The sequence below is a fragment of the Phodopus roborovskii genome, unplaced genomic scaffold (assembly GCF_943737965.1).
Source record: "Phodopus roborovskii unplaced genomic scaffold, PHOROB, whole genome shotgun sequence".
Classification (NCBI taxonomy): domain Eukaryota; kingdom Metazoa; phylum Chordata; class Mammalia; order Rodentia; family Cricetidae; genus Phodopus; species Phodopus roborovskii.
Window position 1 is genome coordinate 28583014 of NW_026126541.1, and position 17914 is coordinate 28600927.

Consider the following 17914-nt stretch of genomic DNA (forward strand, 5'->3'; position numbering starts at 1 on the left):
CTGTCCTGAGAGGCCTGATTGTTAATCAGCCTCATTGTTTCTAAAGGGTGATGATAATTGAAGCAAAACTTGCCTTGTAGTGCTGTGGCCTCAGGCTAACTCTTTTTTATATTCCAACTTTTTAATTTGATCTTCACTAAGTTAAATATCTCTATGAAGCCCTTTCTATAAGCTGATGATTATACAGGCTGTTATCAGGTTTCTAGTATATGCCCTCAGAGAAGTTTATATATGTGTAATTACTGTTTAATGCTGACCAGAAACTAGTCTGCTTGGTTTGCCATTAACACTCAGCATCTTCATGCAAGGTACAACATAGACACTTGGTTTGAATTTGCTGAACAAATTAACAGGTCCTAATATTGACATAAAGACGGAAATGTAAACTCCTAAGAGCTTTGAAAATGTATTAGTACCTGCTGTGGCATTTTCAAGGTGATTCCATTCTCTGTACTCACTGATGTCAGTGTGACAGACACTACCAGGAAAGGGTGAGGAATATACCGTGACATGGAGACTTCCTGAAGAACTTGAACATTAGCCGTAGTATTCGAACTGTAAAGACAAAAAAAGCTCATAGCTCAACAATGTTGTTTTTCTCCATATTACAGCACATTTTATGTCTACAGCTGACCCAAATATCTTCTTCCTATTGTCCTCGCCTCCCTAAATACCCTTCTGACAGGACTACTAATGTTAAGGGGTCCAAGGAACATATACAGGAATAAGACAAGAAAGGCAGCAAAATGCTGGAAAGCAGGAAAAAAAAAAAAAAACACAACACAACTACACCACCGAAAACCAGTAGTATGGAAGCAGCTATATGAATAGAACCACCTGGGAATTGGGGTGGTGGTGGGCAGAGACAACTGTTTGGTTGTGAAATGACAAAAGTTTAATTAATGAAGTAGGAATGTCTTAACTTTTTATCTTTGTATTATTAACACATCACAGTATTTCAGCAAATATATGTCATGTCCTAATTAAACAAACATACTTCTAAGAACAAAGGAAAACCCAAGTAGTATGGCCTACACACTGTATGCTGACTAAATGTCAACAATACAGGGCTACATGTAATGAATGCAGTAGGACTTGGGCTTCTGTGCTGCAGACTACATCATCCACTGCAGCAGAGACTAAGTGAGCTTTCTAAGGATACTTCCTCCACTTTTTCCAAGTGTTCAGAAAGCAGGACAGCTGTTAGCCACCTACTTGTAAATTGTGAAAAAAGTATCTAAGATTTATCTCAGCTAAAATTATTATCCCCTCCCCACCCACCACCACCACTAACACAGGAAGACAAGTTCAAGCAGTTAGCACAGGTTCTTCTCTTTTCTACATAGCTGCTACATAAACATCACCAAAACTCCTTATAATGAAAACTATGAGGATGGAGAAAGGTTTTTAGAGAATATAATAGAGGACACACAAACAGGAACAAAAGTCACTCACCCATGATAAACTTACCCATCAAATTTTCTTTCTATACTATAAAGGCATATTGAACAGTCTGCTCTAAACACTACCACCATGTCCCGGAAGACACTCAACAGTAATGTTTCTGCTGGTGCTTTGGTGACATGAGCAAAGGCATTGTCCAGATTTGATGTTCGTAGGTAGATTCTGAGCTAAAGGGGAAAAAAAAAACAAAACAAAAAGCAATTTATAAAAACAAAAGATGGTTACCAAGAATGTTTGGTATCAGTCATATTTTTATCTATATACCACCCACTACCTCCAATTCACTTTAAAGTAGTAGGAGTTAAAAAAATTACCAATGATTTAGCAAAAAGTGAGAGTATTTTTATTTTGGCTATCTAGTACTTCTTATAAATAACTAAAGGTAATGTGATCAAGAGTAATGTATTATTATGAGACCATGTTTCAGATTTTGTGTACTCAAATCTTACTACCGAGACTACCAAAACTTCAAGACCACTATACAAATCAATAAATTAATAAACCTATCCTTAAAAACAGTCATTCTTATCTATTTTTTGCTTTTAATGTTTTATTACCAATCTTTATATATTATCTACTAGCTAAAAAGGATAGCCTTTTTAAGTTCATTTACTTTTTGAGACAGGTTTAATATTTAGCTCAGAATGGACCTGAACTCATAATCCTTCTGTCTCAGCTTTTTAGGTGCTATGATATAAAAGGTTATCTACAAATTTAAATTGTCACCTTAAAAAGAACATAAATAACCAAGAACACTAATTCTATTGTAACATGATAAATTATTAAATTAAAATGTTGTTCAGTTTTTAATGGATTGCTGTATACCTAAAATTAAATCCTGCTTAGTTTGAAAATTAAAAATCTATTATTTCTTAGGGGGAAAAAGTTACCTCTTCTTGACGGTCACTTAAGTTATAACACGCAAGGACCATAAAGTCATTCCACCAGGCTAATCCACCAGTCACAATCATATTTTGCTCCTTAAAAGAAAATATTAAGATGTATTTACCTTAATTATGTTACCCAAAATTTCAATAAAGTAACAAAATACTCTTAGGAAGCTCAAATTATTTCTGATTCATTCTCTCTTGCCTATTTCTCCAGGGCCTTTATTAATAATGTACCATATCTTACCTTAAAAAAAAAAAAAAAAAAAAAAAAAAGATACTCTTAACTCCTATAAAGAAATACCTATGTTGTTCAAAATACCTCAATACCAGATGGCATCATTAATCCTACATCTAAAACAACTTGATTTAAATTCTGGTTTTATTCTTCATCAGATGAGTGCCTGAATCCTAACTTTTAGTAAATGGTAGTATTAGTGTCCTAACTGGGTTTATAATAACATAAAAAAACATTTTAAAGTACTTGATACACAAAAGACACCTACTTTAATTTTCCTTCTTTCTTCCTGGTTGATTCTCATAATATCTAATTAATTCTCCCTCTGACCCTCCATCCCGACTCTGCTATACAAATACACATATCACATACAGAATGATCTCTACATTTCTAGACATTTAGTCTCACCACATCTGATACCTCAATTTTAAAGATTACATTAAACCCTAAGCTATACAATTATTGTTACAAATCTTTTTTCCTTCTTTTCACATCTATGTACTTGTGTGAGTGAGTGTGTATGTTTTGTGTACATATGGACCAGGGTTTGATATCTGGAATACTCTTTGATGACTCTTCTATCTTATTCTTTGAGGTAATGTCTCTCAATCAAAGCCAGAGCTGGCTGATATGGCTAGTTTCTCCAGGCTGCTTGTTCCAGGGATCCCCCATCTCTACCTCCCCATGATGGCATTACAGGTGACTTGCCATTTCCACCAAGCATCTAAATGGCCTCTAGGAATTTGAACTGATGAGTTCCCTTAGTTGTATAGAAACCACAAATGGTAGTCATCTTCCAGCACTTGTCAATGATCTTAACCAAAAATGAAAACCCAACTATCTCAACTCAAGATCTTTTATCAAATTATCAAGTATTTCATCAAAAGTGGCAATTATCCAACACCAAATCTGTCTCCCCACTTCTCCGTCCCTGCCAAGCCCAGTGAATATGGGAAGTGTTTTATAGTTGAGCTACATCTCTAGCCTCACTATCAGTTCCTTTTTCATCTTTATGCTTTGTATCTTGAAATGTATTTTTAGTTAAAAAAAAAAAAAAAAGACTAACCTGAGTAATGTTCCCAAAAAGTTTCCATTTTTTGGTGAGTAAAGAATAATGTGCAAACCCAAACTTGCCAGCCACAGCGATATTCTGTCCAAGTTCATCAATAGCTGAAAACTGTTTAAAAGGAAAAATTAAAAGCTCTTTCCTACAAATATATACACTTTACTAGAAACAAAGTACTTAATAAAATATAAGGTGAAGAGACTACAAATAAATGTCTGCTAAGTGATTTAAATATAAAATGCTAAATTAAAACTCAAATATTGATAGCTAAAAAGTGGCAAAAGTGTAGAGACATCAAAGATTAAAATTGCACTCTTACAAATCTATAAGGGTTCAACTCCTAGAATGATTACCACAAAAACCAACAAAATAACAACTCACCCGTATAGGCCAATTGCTTTCTAGATAGGTGCTGGAAATCTATAGAAAATAACATATCAGTTTGGTGAGACTTATGAAATACATTTCAATTTATAGCAATAACAGCACAGCATGAGATTCAGCTTCTTGCATGTTTAAGGTGCCAAGCAGTGGCTTTAGTAGCAGAACCCTTGGAACTGAGCATTTGTTTATGAGCTTAAGCTACTATTTTTCTATTAGGCTGTTCAATGACACTGATCAACAAGAACCCTTATACAGGATGCTAATCTCCTGAAGCACCAAAGGTATCCACAGCCTCCCATGATATCTAGCTTACACCTTTGTTCACGGTGTCATTTTATCAGTGCTATCAAACTTTCAAACGTATAGAAAATTCTGTGAGTTTCTAATGTGGAGTAAGTTTTAGCTTCACAGACTCTTATGTCTCTCTTGGTCTACTAATTAGCTTTCATGAGCAGCTGGAGGAAGAGGAGTGAGAATTAACAGAAAACAGAATGATGGAAGAGTCTTCTGTTCCTGGATTAAGAAAAGCTTCAATTTATTCAGATTAATTTTAATTTGACTCAAGAAAAATGAATCCAAATCAGAAAGCCATGTAAAGTATAATAAAACCCAATAAAATTGTGTAAAGGTAGAAGAGGATCAAGTAAAAGCAATATACCCAAAGCACTTGTATTGCTCTAAATACAGTTAGCCCATAAAGGGTTAGAATAGTCAACTTAACTTAATTAACAGCTTTCAATTACTCAAAAAAGAATGTAACAGGTGGACCAGAGTAAGTGGCACAGTACCAATGACACTGGGTAAAAAAAAAAAAAAAAAAATTAAAGAACCCTACACTTCCCAAACATTGATGTTTCACTAATTCCTGTGAAAAGTGATATGTGAGCTAGCATGTCACTGCAAAAGTGATTCCAACATAAAGAGTCAGTAAAAGCTTATCAAATTATCACACTCTAATGTATATCCCTACAGAAAACAAAAAAAAAAAAAAAAAAAAAAAAAAAAAATCTATTCTTTTTAGGCTTCAAAAGTCTATGACATACTACAAATTATAAATGATCTATCTTTAAAACCCAAATACAAGTTAAAATCAATTTCTTAAAATTTTCATCTGAATAGTTTATGACTAGACAAAGTACACATATTTTTCCTAGTGTCACCCTTTTTGATCTATGTGTCATCTGAACTTTGTCCTATATACTTAATGCTGTGTACAGAAATAGTGGAACAAAAAGAGCAGCTAACAAGTAATAATTTTGAGTCATAAAGTCGGCACAGGAGTCATGCCACACGCATAATCTTGAGTCATACAGTCGGCACAGGAGCCATGCTACACGCATCACTGGGAGACGGTGCTAAGGTACAGAGCAGACCCTCACCACTCTTACCAAAGGGGTTTCCAGTCTCTCTGGAATGGAAATGAACTGCTTTCCTTCTTTTTTCCTGCTAAACTGTCTCAGCCTAGGCTTGTTTTATCTAGCCAGTGTGACTAAAAGATTACATTAGATCTTTGCAAAATAGCATAATCTTCCACACCTGATAAAACTAGGGGGATGTGAGCAAAATAGCCTTTAAAATTCACTACTGACCTCCCCAATGAAGTGTCTGATATTTACATCCCACATTTTGTGACAAATAATTTTTTAAAGTAGTTAGAGCCAGGTTAATTATAAAACCAATTATCTTTAGAACACTAAGTAATAAAGACCTTTTAGAAACCAATGTTTATCGTATACAAAACATTGAACATTAGAAGAAACATAGCCACAAACTAAAAGGGTTTTGTGTTTTAATTTCACATTGTGTTCCAGTACTTTGTAAATTTGTAACTAAGAAAACTAAATAAAAAAAAAAAAAAAAAAAAAACAACTTTGAAAAAGGCACTGTTTATACTGCCAGTTACTAACTTTGCTTCTAACAAGTGCTGTATGCAAAAGCTTCTAATCTGGAAGTTAAGTTGCATAAAACAGAGAAGGCTTGACCACACAAACAGGAAAATAGTTCAGTATCCCAGACGATGAGCAGACAGCACAGAATTAGCTGGAGCTTATTAGATGAACTCTAAATTATACAGTAAGCACACAAATAGAAATCACACAAACAAATCAACTCTCATGGAGGATGTGGTCCTAACCTACGAGAGGGTAAGTGAGAAGGGAAATGAGATCATGCCCCTAGTTTCTCCAAGGAGTCCACATGACTGGCTAAGAAGGTTAGCCAGCAAAGCTTTAGCACTATATAAACACTACCCAGAAAGATCACTGTTACTCTGCATGCAATTGGTAGGCTCCAGTGTAAGCAAGCAAGCAAAGAGCAGGGCAACTCTAAATTAAAAAAAAAAAAAAGGGGGGGGGTGGGCTGGGTGACGCACACCTTTAATCCCACCACTTGGGAGGTAGAGGCAGGCGGATCTCTGTGAGTTCAAGGCCAGCTAGTTCCAGGACAGGCTCCAAAGTTACACAGAGAAACCCTGTCTCAGAAAAGAAAAAAACAAAACAAAACAAAAGCCCACAAAGGAAATTACAAGTTTCAGTACTTCTATGAGTCAACATTCAATACCTAGACTTTTAAAGTACACTGAACTTTTTTCTTTAATGTAGACTAGGCTGGCCAGTGCATCTTTGTGTATGCTGGATGAGTTGTGTTAACCTCCTGAGTTTCAGTTTTCTCATGCACAAATCTAGGTGGGCTGTATGATTTCCAAGGCCCTTCCAGCTCTAAACATTCTATGGAATTTGAAATAAAAATTCTACTACAATTTAAATGTCTTAGGAGCACAACTGTGGCATTTTTATTAGCATTTATTATTGTTCCTTTCTCATTAGGGTTTACCAGGTCTCCAAAGCAGAGAAATGTTCTGAGAACCACTTGTTTACCCTTACGGTAAATAACCATTTAACAGATACTTTATCAGTTATTTTATCACTATGTAAGACTAAAAGGACAGAGATGGGTAAGGGGATAAAAAGACCTAGGTGAACCCACACTTCGAGCTCATCTGCAGACATGAACACAGTGAACTGTCAGATGACCAAACCCTGCTGCTACCTGCAGCCCTCACGTCGGAACTATGTGCGTCTCTAGATGCTACCTGCAGCCCTCACGTCGGAACTATCTGCGTGTCTAGATGCTACCTGCAGCCCTCACGTCGGAACTATCTGCGTGTCTAGATGCTACCTGCAGACCTCACGTCAGAAATATCTGTGTGTCTACAGGGTGCTTCATGGACGGCTAAGAATCACTGAATTTTTGAGCTGGAATAAAATTCAATATTGTTATTGCCTGATGGACTTTTTAGTTCCAAACCTACCTTCTTTGATCCTCTGCTCTACTTGGCCCTCTGGTAACACAGACCTGGCTAGGGCAGAACTGGCATTGATGCCAGTGTAGAATGAATAGTTCAAAGTATGGGGAAATGAAAATAGCAGAGAAATGGCTACAGGAGAGAAGGGAGCAGTGGAAAATTTTAGTCAAGGAAGTAGCTAATGCAATTTTATATTTCAAAAAATGTTACTAATTATAAAATGGTATGCACATTTTTTTATTCCATGAATTTATGTATGTTAAACACATTTTGTTTTAGTGCATACTATATTTCAATGTAGGAGTCATTCCTCCTTTAACCCTTGACAGAATCACCATTATCCTGTCTTTCATTATCTTCATTAAAAAACAACTGAAAATAACACAAACGCTGAAGTAAACCAGTGAGATATAAGCAGAAGGCAAAGAATCATGGAACTAGGAACTGATTAAAAGACGCTAGTGTGGTAGTGTACGTGTATAGTCCCAGCAGTCGGGAGGCTGGGACAAGAGACTGTGAATTCCAGACCAACTATACAGCAAGATCCTATCTCAAAAGGAAAGAAAGTAAAAAAGAAACTGACAAAAAGAAACTAACCCAAGAACAGGCTCTGCTACATTTCAGCATCAAAAGGAGAAAGAAAATATTCAGGACTTTGAAACTATACATACAAATTTAATTTCTTTCAAGAAATTTCAGTTTACTCACTGTACCAAATTTATTTTAATTGGCATAAAATTTCAGAATTAATCTATATCAAATGTCAATCCGTCACAATTGCTAAAAGAACCTGCTAATTTAAATGTGGTACCAGCATGAATCCACAATTTGGAAAATCCAAATAATAATAAAATTATAAACAATAAGTTTCTCAAATGTTGAGAAATTTGAAATTTGGGTGCATTGTTAAGTGATAATTACTGAAACTATAAAGTCAGCTGTACCAGGTACTAGTCAAATCATTGCTTTCCATGCTATGCAAATCCACAGAGCTAGATTAAGCAAAACAGAGGCTCAAAGTGAAATAAAAGTATCTTCATAGAGGGGAAAAGAAATAAACTTCTAGTTCTTGACACTATTAATGGTGAGCATATACTCTGAATCAAATAGAAAGAAAAAGCATTAAAAGAGATACAGCAATGAAAATAATTAAAAATTGGTTCCAAGTGACACCTTACCAATGAATGAGTCCCTTGTAGTAAGTAAACGAACACTGACCTGTACAACATGCCAATGCCGATGTCCAAGTAAAGTGCTTAACCCCTGAGACTCCAGACCTCCATCTGCAAATGGGCTCTTCTCCCGAGTGGGTATATGACCAGTGCGTGCAGAACTCTTGGGATTCTGGGTTTGCGAGGCTTCTCCACAGTTTAAGTACAAGCGATCTTCTCCCTGAAGCAACACCTGTTCTTGGTTACTCTAGACAGGCAAAAGGGGAAAAAATACTCAGTATTAGGTAGGGACAATTAAGTAACATGCTGTTTCAATTTTATTTTTGAACATGTACTATATATCTCAGTAGATTTTCTTCAGATGACCAAATCTACATAATATATATATATATAACACATATGTATATATGATACATATATGTGTATGTATTATATATATATGTATATATGAAACAATATTTTAGTGGTTTTCATTGTAAATAAGGTTTTGTACAGCGTGTTTTTGCCAATGCTTTGCCAAACTTTTGCAGGTTTACAAACATTTGAACAGTACCTTTCGTTAGCACCCCTAAATGGTGATACTCTGAGAACTACACCTGAAGAAGTATATGTAAGTATAAATTTTTACAGCTGACTGTGCAAGTTTCTATGGATATTCAGACAAATGCAACAGCTTCTGCTTTTAGTTAATTATGCCCTGGGTTTTAGAGGGCCAATATTCTCAAGGAGGGAAGATTTCTAATATTCAAATAAGACAGTGGTATCCTATCCCTTCCCATTTAGTCCAAAATATCAACAAGCGTGCTTTATTTCTTTCGTGTGTGTATGGTGTACACATATGTATGTATGCATGTGTGTTTGCGTGTGTATGCACATGTGCTCTAAGACTGACTTCAGGTCTCTTCCTCAGTAGCCGTTCTTCATCTCACAGACTGAAGCATGGTCTCTTGGTGAACCTGGAGAATGATAGCCTGGCTAGGTAGACTAGCCTGCTTGCTCTGGAATCACCACCACCACCACCTTCCTGCTGGGACCACAGACAGGCTGCAATGCCCACCTGCCAGAGCTCATTTACCCACTCACTGAGCCATCTCTCCATCCCAGAGGGGTGCTTTAAAGTGATCTGGAATGGGGAGGAGCAGGAAATATACTCTATTTTTATTTTTCTGGGAATCCTTAATTTTCCTTTTTTTTTTCTTTTATTCTTTATTTATAACTGTTTTACTACTAGTGGGGATGCTAATTTTCATTATTAAAAATCTATTTTCACATGAAAATTTCATGTGAAAATAGATTTTAGGTAATTAGCAACATGGTATTTTTTTTTTTTTTTTTAATTTTTAACTTCAACCACTTACATTGTAGCCCTAGCCTCATAAAGACAAATAGTATCAAACTCTGAGATCTGGGTTATTTTCACATTAATTTTTAATGTGTTATAAGTTTTAAATAACTTGCTACAGCAAATATCTTCAAAAAGCTATTGATAATAGGTACTGAGATATATACTCACAGCATATAACAGTAGCACATTAAAGTATATGATCATATAATACATATTAATCAGAGAAATAAAATGGGAAGTGATGGGAGATGTCATTCTGTATGTTTCTCATACTGGTTAATAATAAAGCACTGTTGGCCAATAGGAAAGGAAGATAGGAGGGACTAGGAGACAAGGAGGAAATAGGAAGTAGGAAGAAAGGAGTCAAGATGGAGAGTCTGGAGAGAGCTGGACGCCAGCCGCCTCCCCGGTAAGAGAAGGCCCTGTGAAAATACATAGATCAGCAGAAATGGGTTAATAATTAAGGCAGAGCTAGCCGATAAGAAACAAGTAACCAGGCCAACAGTATTGTACCAAATACAGAGTCTCTGTGTATTATTTGGGGCTGGTGTGGCGGCGGGACAAGACCAGCGGCAGCGGGCAGAAAAACCTGTACTCGTTACAGGGAAGTTTATATTGTACTTTGTAATACTACAAGTAAGAAAATAAATTGTAATTTGGGGCAATGCTTCCCAAAGCAGGCTCTTAGACATATGTTCTTCAAAGAGTTCCTTAAAATTTACAACTTAATGAGTAAGCTTTTTGTATCATAACTACATTTTTTGTGCCAGATATGATCACAACTAGAGTTCTGGAGTCCTAATCAACTCTTTATTTTAAAGCCTTTATTTCATGTAAGAAAACAGGATGTAGGTCATAGAAAAGGGTCTAAAATTTTGCTAAGAGGCACTACAACGAAATGAAACCACAAAACAAAACAAAATGAAAGTGCCCACAGCTTTAATTACTTACCATGCAAGGGTTTACAGTGAGCACACTCTTGATAAACTGAAACAGCAAAATGCTGGGCTGTTTTACTATACTCCTGAGGTCAGACTCAATTTCAGTGTACTGAGGACCAAATCCGCTGATCACCCACAAGTGATAGCCTTCTGCACCCCAGCTCTTGAAGAGAAAAAATGTCAAAGCAGCAAAAAGTTATTTTTATCTCCTTTGTAACTTGGGTTAAATATTGAAAACAGTGAATGAAATAACCAATGACACCACTGTTGTCTTTGGAATGCTGGAGAAACCATGACAAATAACAGAGACTCTAAGAGTCACACCCAGGGCTCAGAAAGGTGGCTCAGCAAGGTGTGGAAGTATGAGAACCTGAGTTTGATCCCCCAGCATCCGCGTAATGGTGGAGAGAAGAACACCATAAAGTTGTCCTCTGACATCCACACAGTAGCATGCCCACATAGACACATTAAAAAAAAAAAAAAAATCACAACCAATGATTCTTAGCCATATAGTACACCTTATCTGTTTCCAGAGGAAACACTACTTAGAATGGTAAAACACTGAACACTGAATAATGTTCTCAGGTTCAACTTCAGGGTTCCAATTCTAAAAATGCTTCTGTAACATCTCAAGTACAAAGAGATTTTACAAACGACAACTCTGAGTAGGCGACTAGAAGCTCAGTGAAGAAGCGTCTACAACAGATGCAGCTTTGTATATAGCAAAGAACACCAGAGTCTTTGTTTCAGCTTGATCTTTCTGTTGCACTGTCTTGGCCTCTAGAGAGAGGTTTCTTCAGTTGTGAAGTATAAAGTGAAAAGATTTAAATGTACTTCTCCAAGCCCAATTAGAATTAATATTGTGTAACTAGATTCCATCATAGTATTTTTCAAGACAGTTATTTCTAATCTGTAATCCAAGAAAATGATGAGTGAGGTACATAACACGGTTAAATTAGGATCAGGATAAACAAATAGGCCGAATAGATGTTTATTCAGGGAGAAATAACTTACAACCTATCTCACTACAGGTACAGACTGCTGCAAATTGTTAAAAGCTTAACATTGTTTATTTCATGTGTGCATATGTGTATCTGTGCTCCTGACTTCACTGCTCCTCAGATTCACTCAGACTGCTATACTCTCCTCAACGTGGCTAGAGACTAAACTCTCAGACTGGATGCCAGCCCTGAGACCCTGCTCCTGTCTTAAAAACCTCTCATGAGTCCTGGGATTAAAGGTGTGTATTCCCAAGTGCTGAGATCATCTTTGTGTGAGCTGTTTCTCTTTAGGACTGGATATATTTCCTAACAGAGATTGTCTACCTCTACCTCCCAAGTGGTTGGATTAAAGGTGTGTATCACCACTGCCTGGTCTCTATAGCTTGGGGCTGGCTTTGCTTTCTGAATCCTCGGGCAAGCTTTAAGAAATCATAAATAATGTGTCACCACAGCCAGTAGTTTCAGAACTATTATACTGAAAACTTACACTTTTGTGTCTATATATGAGGTATATGTGTGTGTATAAACCGGATGATGTCATTTGTCAGAATCATCTACCTTATTTCTCAAGACAAAGTCACTCCAAAGGCAGGGCAAGAGGACTATTAGGTCAAGGCTAGCCTGGCCTATATAGTTTGAGGCTAAATGTTGGTTACACAGCAAGGAACCCCATCTGTTTTCTTGTTGTTTTTTTTTTTTTTTTTTTTTTTTTTAAAGGCAAGGTTTCTTTGTGTAGTCATGGCTGTTCTAGAACTAGCTCTATAGACCAGGCTGGCCTCAAATCCACCTGCCTTATATTCCTAAGTGCTGAGGTTAAAGGTGTGTACCACTATCACCTGGCAAAGCCCATCTTAAACAGGAAAATAAACTTCACCAAAAATGAACTATATAGGAAAAAAAATCTGCTGAGATAAAAATGCTTTCTTATTTTATGTTTTATGTAGAAAGTACTTACCATAGAATTGATCTTAAGGGGATCTTTTTTGGTACCATCAGACCTATAACTAAAACAGAATAGAAACTTAACTCGATTGTCTTCTAATTACACAGTATACACAAACCACTCCTTAGAAACAGAGATACATAATAGTGCATGAAAATGAAATACTCATGCATTATTATGTATTTCTACTTTAAAGAACAGTCACTTTCACTTTTGGTTTGGTTTTTTATAGCATTAGTTTTGAGACTATGTAGCCCAGGATGGCATCAAAATCACAGAGAACCCCCGATTCTGCATCCTGAATGCTGGGATTAGAGGTGTGTGCTACACAGTTCAGCAGTCACCCTTAAATCTTAGCATGAGCTCATATACACAACTGGGCTCCAAAAAAAAAAAAAGTGTATTTTCCCTAGTATTTGGAATCAGTAAGTAATTATCTAATCAACTGTCAGTTTTAGGAAGGTGAATGTTTGTGAAGAATCATCATATTCTCAACAAATTAAATCTGAATTTCACAAAATGTTTTGCTATAAGAATAAAACAGGAATGGATAGACTTAGAGAAATATAGCCAACTCAGAAAGACAGATTATCCATTTTTCCTCATAAGCAGAATCTACACAGGACACGACAGTGAGAGAGAACTATGATGAGGGTAGAGTAGTGGTCCTAGAAGACAGACGAGATGGGGAAACGAGAGAGGGCAGTGGCAGCTGGGGAAATACAGATAAAATACTGCATGCTTTTATCATGAGTACTGTCAGTCTAGATTTAAAAACAAATACACATATAGCATGGCATGAAGAAGAGGCAGCTATCTGGTGAAAAGGAAGGGAAATACGGGCAAAGTACACTAATGTGTACATGTGAAAATGTACTCATCAAGGAATAAGGGCAAAGGGCATTGATGTGTACATGTGAAAATGTACTCACTAAGCTCTACTGTTTTGTATGTTACAAAAAAAAAAAAAATTAAGAGTGATTTTTTTTTTTTAAAGGTAGCTCCATGAGTTGCATTTCTGAATATATGAGCTGTCAGGGAAATACCAGGTTATTTATCTAAAGTTTCTCTTTATTCACTCACGCAAAGTCTCCTCCAAGTGTACAAATCAGCTGGGCTCCAAACACACTCCATAAAGAAAGACCTCCATGTTCCCAGGTTACTATTACAGCACTATTATCAGGAGACCATTTAATCATTTTAACAGCTCCTGTTTTGTTCCAAATGTCTGTGAAAAGATAGTGAGAAAGGTTAATAAGACTGCTCAGAGATATTTAGTACTTTTTACATACTGCATGTTCAAAACTGAATAAGCAGAATGGCACAGGCTACTTGAATTCTAAGATGAGTCCTGTTCATGAAGAGTACTGAAAGCAAAGTTATCAGCCTTTGCCTGATCTCAAAATTCAGGCAAACTGTAGGAAGTAAAGGCTGGTTTTGCCTTGGCTAGCTCTAATAACTCTCAGTGTGTAATAATCTTCAAAGCTCTCAGACCAGCTCCCATAAAAATGGGACAAGGTTGGAAAAACAGTCTCTTTAGGGAAAAATACACAAGTCTTTTCCAGAGTGAGCATGATAAAAATGAATACTAGGAACAAATAAATATCTGTTTCTGCAATATAGCAAATACTATCCTACATGATTCTTCACGCTGAAGTAACTAAGATGTTGAACGTTTCAAAATATTGGGGCAAAGTACTTTCCCTCTGAATTCATCTGTCAAACTCTGAGAATCTATCATTGCTGGTGAGTCACACAGCATGTAAGGGTCAGGAGATAAAGTTTAGAGCTTGTCCACAACAGGAAATCTAGTAAAGATACCCAGTAATGTCGAGATTATAAAGGCTGCATCCAGAGTACAAAGCAGAATAAAAAAACCTGCCATGTAGATGAGGCAGGGAATTGTTCGATATTTCATCCATTACATAGAACTGGAACAAAAGTCCCATGGTAGTCCTTAGTCACATATCAACTCAGTCCTCACTCTGATTTAATTTGGGTAATTAATGTGGTTGAAAAAACAAAACACTTATACAGAGAATACAATGCAAAGGGTTCCAGAACAGTGTGGTAACCCCCAAGTGATCTCTGAAAGAAATGCAACATAATCCAGGCCCTAAAGCATCCACAAACAACTCTAAAGAAACATCAGCTTTCAGTAAAAAGTGCTAAGATACATAAACAAATCCTAAGAAATAAGATATAGTAGAGGTAGATTCAAAGTCTTTGGAAACTAGGATTAATGGAGACTGACTATAAAACCTTTTTGTTTTTTGTCTTTGTTCAAGACAGGATTTCTCTGTGTTGCCTTAGCTGTCCTGGAATTCACTCTATAGATCAGGCTGGCCTTGAATTCAGAGATCTGCCTGCCTCAGCTTCCCAGGTGCTGCCTGGCTCATAACCATTATTTTTATAGGTAAAAAAATAAAGGAAGGCCAGTGAGACATGTTGGTGGCAAAAAGTCCTTGTCATGCCAAGTTCATGGACCTGACCTCGACCCTTATAACCCATGGTGGTGGAGAAAATCAACTCTAAAGTTGCCCTCTGATCTGGACATACATGCTGTGACACGTGTCTCTCCCACCTTTTTTCTGTAATAAATGAAATCAGAGAAGGAAACTGGAGATTGTTCAGTAGTTAAAATGCTTGCTGTGTAAGCACTGAGACCTATATTTGGTTCACAGCACCTACATAAATGGCAGACATGGTGCGTGTACCCGCCACCCCAGCAGCAGGGAAGCAGAGACAGGGAGATCTCTGGGGTTTGCTGCTCTGCCAGACAGCTGACCTGGGCAACCTCGGCTGGGGGAACCCTCCTCACAGATTGGCAGCCGCAAAAAAAAAAAAAAAAAAAAAAAAAGGAGGAACCCTTCCTCACAGACTAAGAGTGACTGAGGAAGACACTTGATGCCAGCCTCTGACCCACACACACACACACACACACACACACACACACACACACACACACACACACACACACACACACACACACAGAGACACTCACACCATATCCGAGAAGACTTTGATGAGGATCAGAACACACACAGGCCAGATAAACTAAACAGACCTTTTAAAAATAAAAACACAGTAACTAAATGTAAAACTCAATGGGCAAGCTAAGCAGAATTATTTGACAGTAGAGAAATTTAAAAAATTTGAAGCCAGGGCAAAAAAATGTAGGAAAAAAATGCAGCAAGTATCTAATTAGAGTCCCAAAAAACAAGACTGAGAAAGATGATACTCAGAGGTGATGACTGAGAATTTTCCACAATTGTTGAAAGATTTGAATCCCCACCAGTCTCATTTTCAAGCACTACTGAAAAACAGAAAAGCCATGACAGGCAAGCAGTCTATCAACTGAGCAACATCCTCAACCAGTGGAAATAAATTTAAAACCAGCAATGTGCATAGTTATTTCCCATTCAGTAAGTGTACCCATTCCATTAGCATAAAAATGCTTTAAAATCAGAAAACATTTTCTATTTGTGGGCACTTCTTATAAAATGACAATAATTTGCTATGACAAAAATACTCATTAAATAGGTTACATCCAATTACTCAATAAACACAAATCTAGGCACAGCCTGCATAAACCCTGCAGAGATACTAAAAATGGAGTAAACTAAGAAAGCACGATAGGGGGGCTTAGCAGGTCTTAAAATGCCACATATGCTGAGATAGGATCAATGCCTAATGCCATCCTTGTCCCTTGCCCATTTCTGCTGATAAGTTTAGGAAAAAAACCACTTCAAATTTTTTTTCAAGCCTAACACAAGGCATATTTATGGCCAATCAAGAAAGCAGAAGCTGGAGCAGACAGGTCATCCCACTTACAAGAAAAACATCATTATACACCATTTGCTTTCTTCTTGATGCAGATGCAGAAGTAAGCTGGAACTCGGAAGCTATTTTATGACCATGAGGTAAATGTCAAATAAAGGTCATTAATAGCTTACCTTTGGATTTCTTGCTATCTAAGTTTCAGTCAAAAGAGTGCATGTAATCTGGTGACTAGTACAGATTCATAGGGTTCACAAAGAATGTTCAGTTTCACCCACCGTTGTGCTCCCAGCCTTTAGAATACTGTCTAACACGCAGTTGTTACTCACTGAGTAGAGAGAATATATTGAAACCAGGTAGAGATTACAGAAAAGTTTAGAGAAGAAAACAGATGCTAGGCTGGTTAAGAGCACAGGCTGCTCTTCCGGAGGACCTAGGTTCAATTCCCAGCTACCACATGACAGCACACAACTGTTTGTAACTCTAGTTCCAGGGGATCTGACACCTTTACACCAATAAACACAAAATAAAAAATAAATTATAAAAAAATAGAAGCTGAAAGTAAGTGAGAGGCAGAAAGAGATGAGGGAATAAAATGAAGCTCCAGGAACCTCTTTCATGACACAGAAATTCTTGGGTCAGATTTTTTTTTCCTGTCTTAACAATATTTACTCAGAACATGTGTTATTTAAAGTTTGTTTTTATATTTTGTGTGTATGTGTGTGTGTGTGTGTGTGTGTGTGTGTGTGTGTGTGTGTGTAAATGACAGGGAGAGTGAGCTGCTATATTTGCCAATGGAAAAGAGGCTGCCAAGATTCTTACAGAGTTGAAAAACCTGAGCTAAGAGAAAGGGATATCAGCTATAAAGTCTTCTGGAATAAGATATGAAATGTAATCACAGATTAACTCATACTGTGCTGCTTTAGGGCTTACTGTTAATGTCAGGTGCAGTAGACATAGGCAAGAACCCACATACTCCAAACAATTAAAAAAAAAAGTTTGAGAGAAAGCACACACTTAGTTACAATTGTTCTATTATCACTTATTTGTAAGATTTTGTTATTTTAACTGTGTTGTTTATAGAACACGCTGGGACAGTTCAATACATGCATACACTGTGTGATGACCAAATTAAAGGGGTCCATCCTCATCCTTAGACTTATCTAGTCAGCTTTCTAGACTTAGACTCACTGGGGAGCACACCTCTGGGTATATGTGAGGGTGTTTCCAGAAAGGACCCCTTGAGGAGAATGAGCAGCACCATCCTATCAGCTGGAGGCCTGAACTGAAAAAAACGCGGCACTAAGTTGAACACCAGAACTCATCTCTTTCTACTTCCTGACAACACACTGTAACCACAAGCTGCCTCATATGCTGTCAGCATGCTCC

General features: G+C 37.0%; 1 protein-coding gene across 1 annotated transcript in view; it reads right to left on the reverse strand.

Annotated features, from left to right (window-relative positions):
- Positions 1-17914, reverse strand: part of Ric1 (RIC1 homolog, RAB6A GEF complex partner 1) — a 79863-nt gene that overhangs the window by 14714 nt on the left and 47235 nt on the right. The window contains exons 9-17 of the mRNA XM_051199971.1: positions 13829-13973; positions 12758-12806; positions 10812-10964; positions 8562-8762; positions 4037-4075; positions 3656-3766; positions 2355-2444; positions 1471-1631; positions 417-555 (exon numbers count right to left, since the gene is read on the reverse strand). Of these exons, the coding sequence (XP_051055928.1) occupies positions 417-555; positions 1471-1631; positions 2355-2444; positions 3656-3766; positions 4037-4075; positions 8562-8762; positions 10812-10964; positions 12758-12806; positions 13829-13973 (1088 nt within the window). The remainder of the gene's footprint in view (positions 1-416; positions 556-1470; positions 1632-2354; positions 2445-3655; positions 3767-4036; positions 4076-8561; positions 8763-10811; positions 10965-12757; positions 12807-13828; positions 13974-17914) is intronic.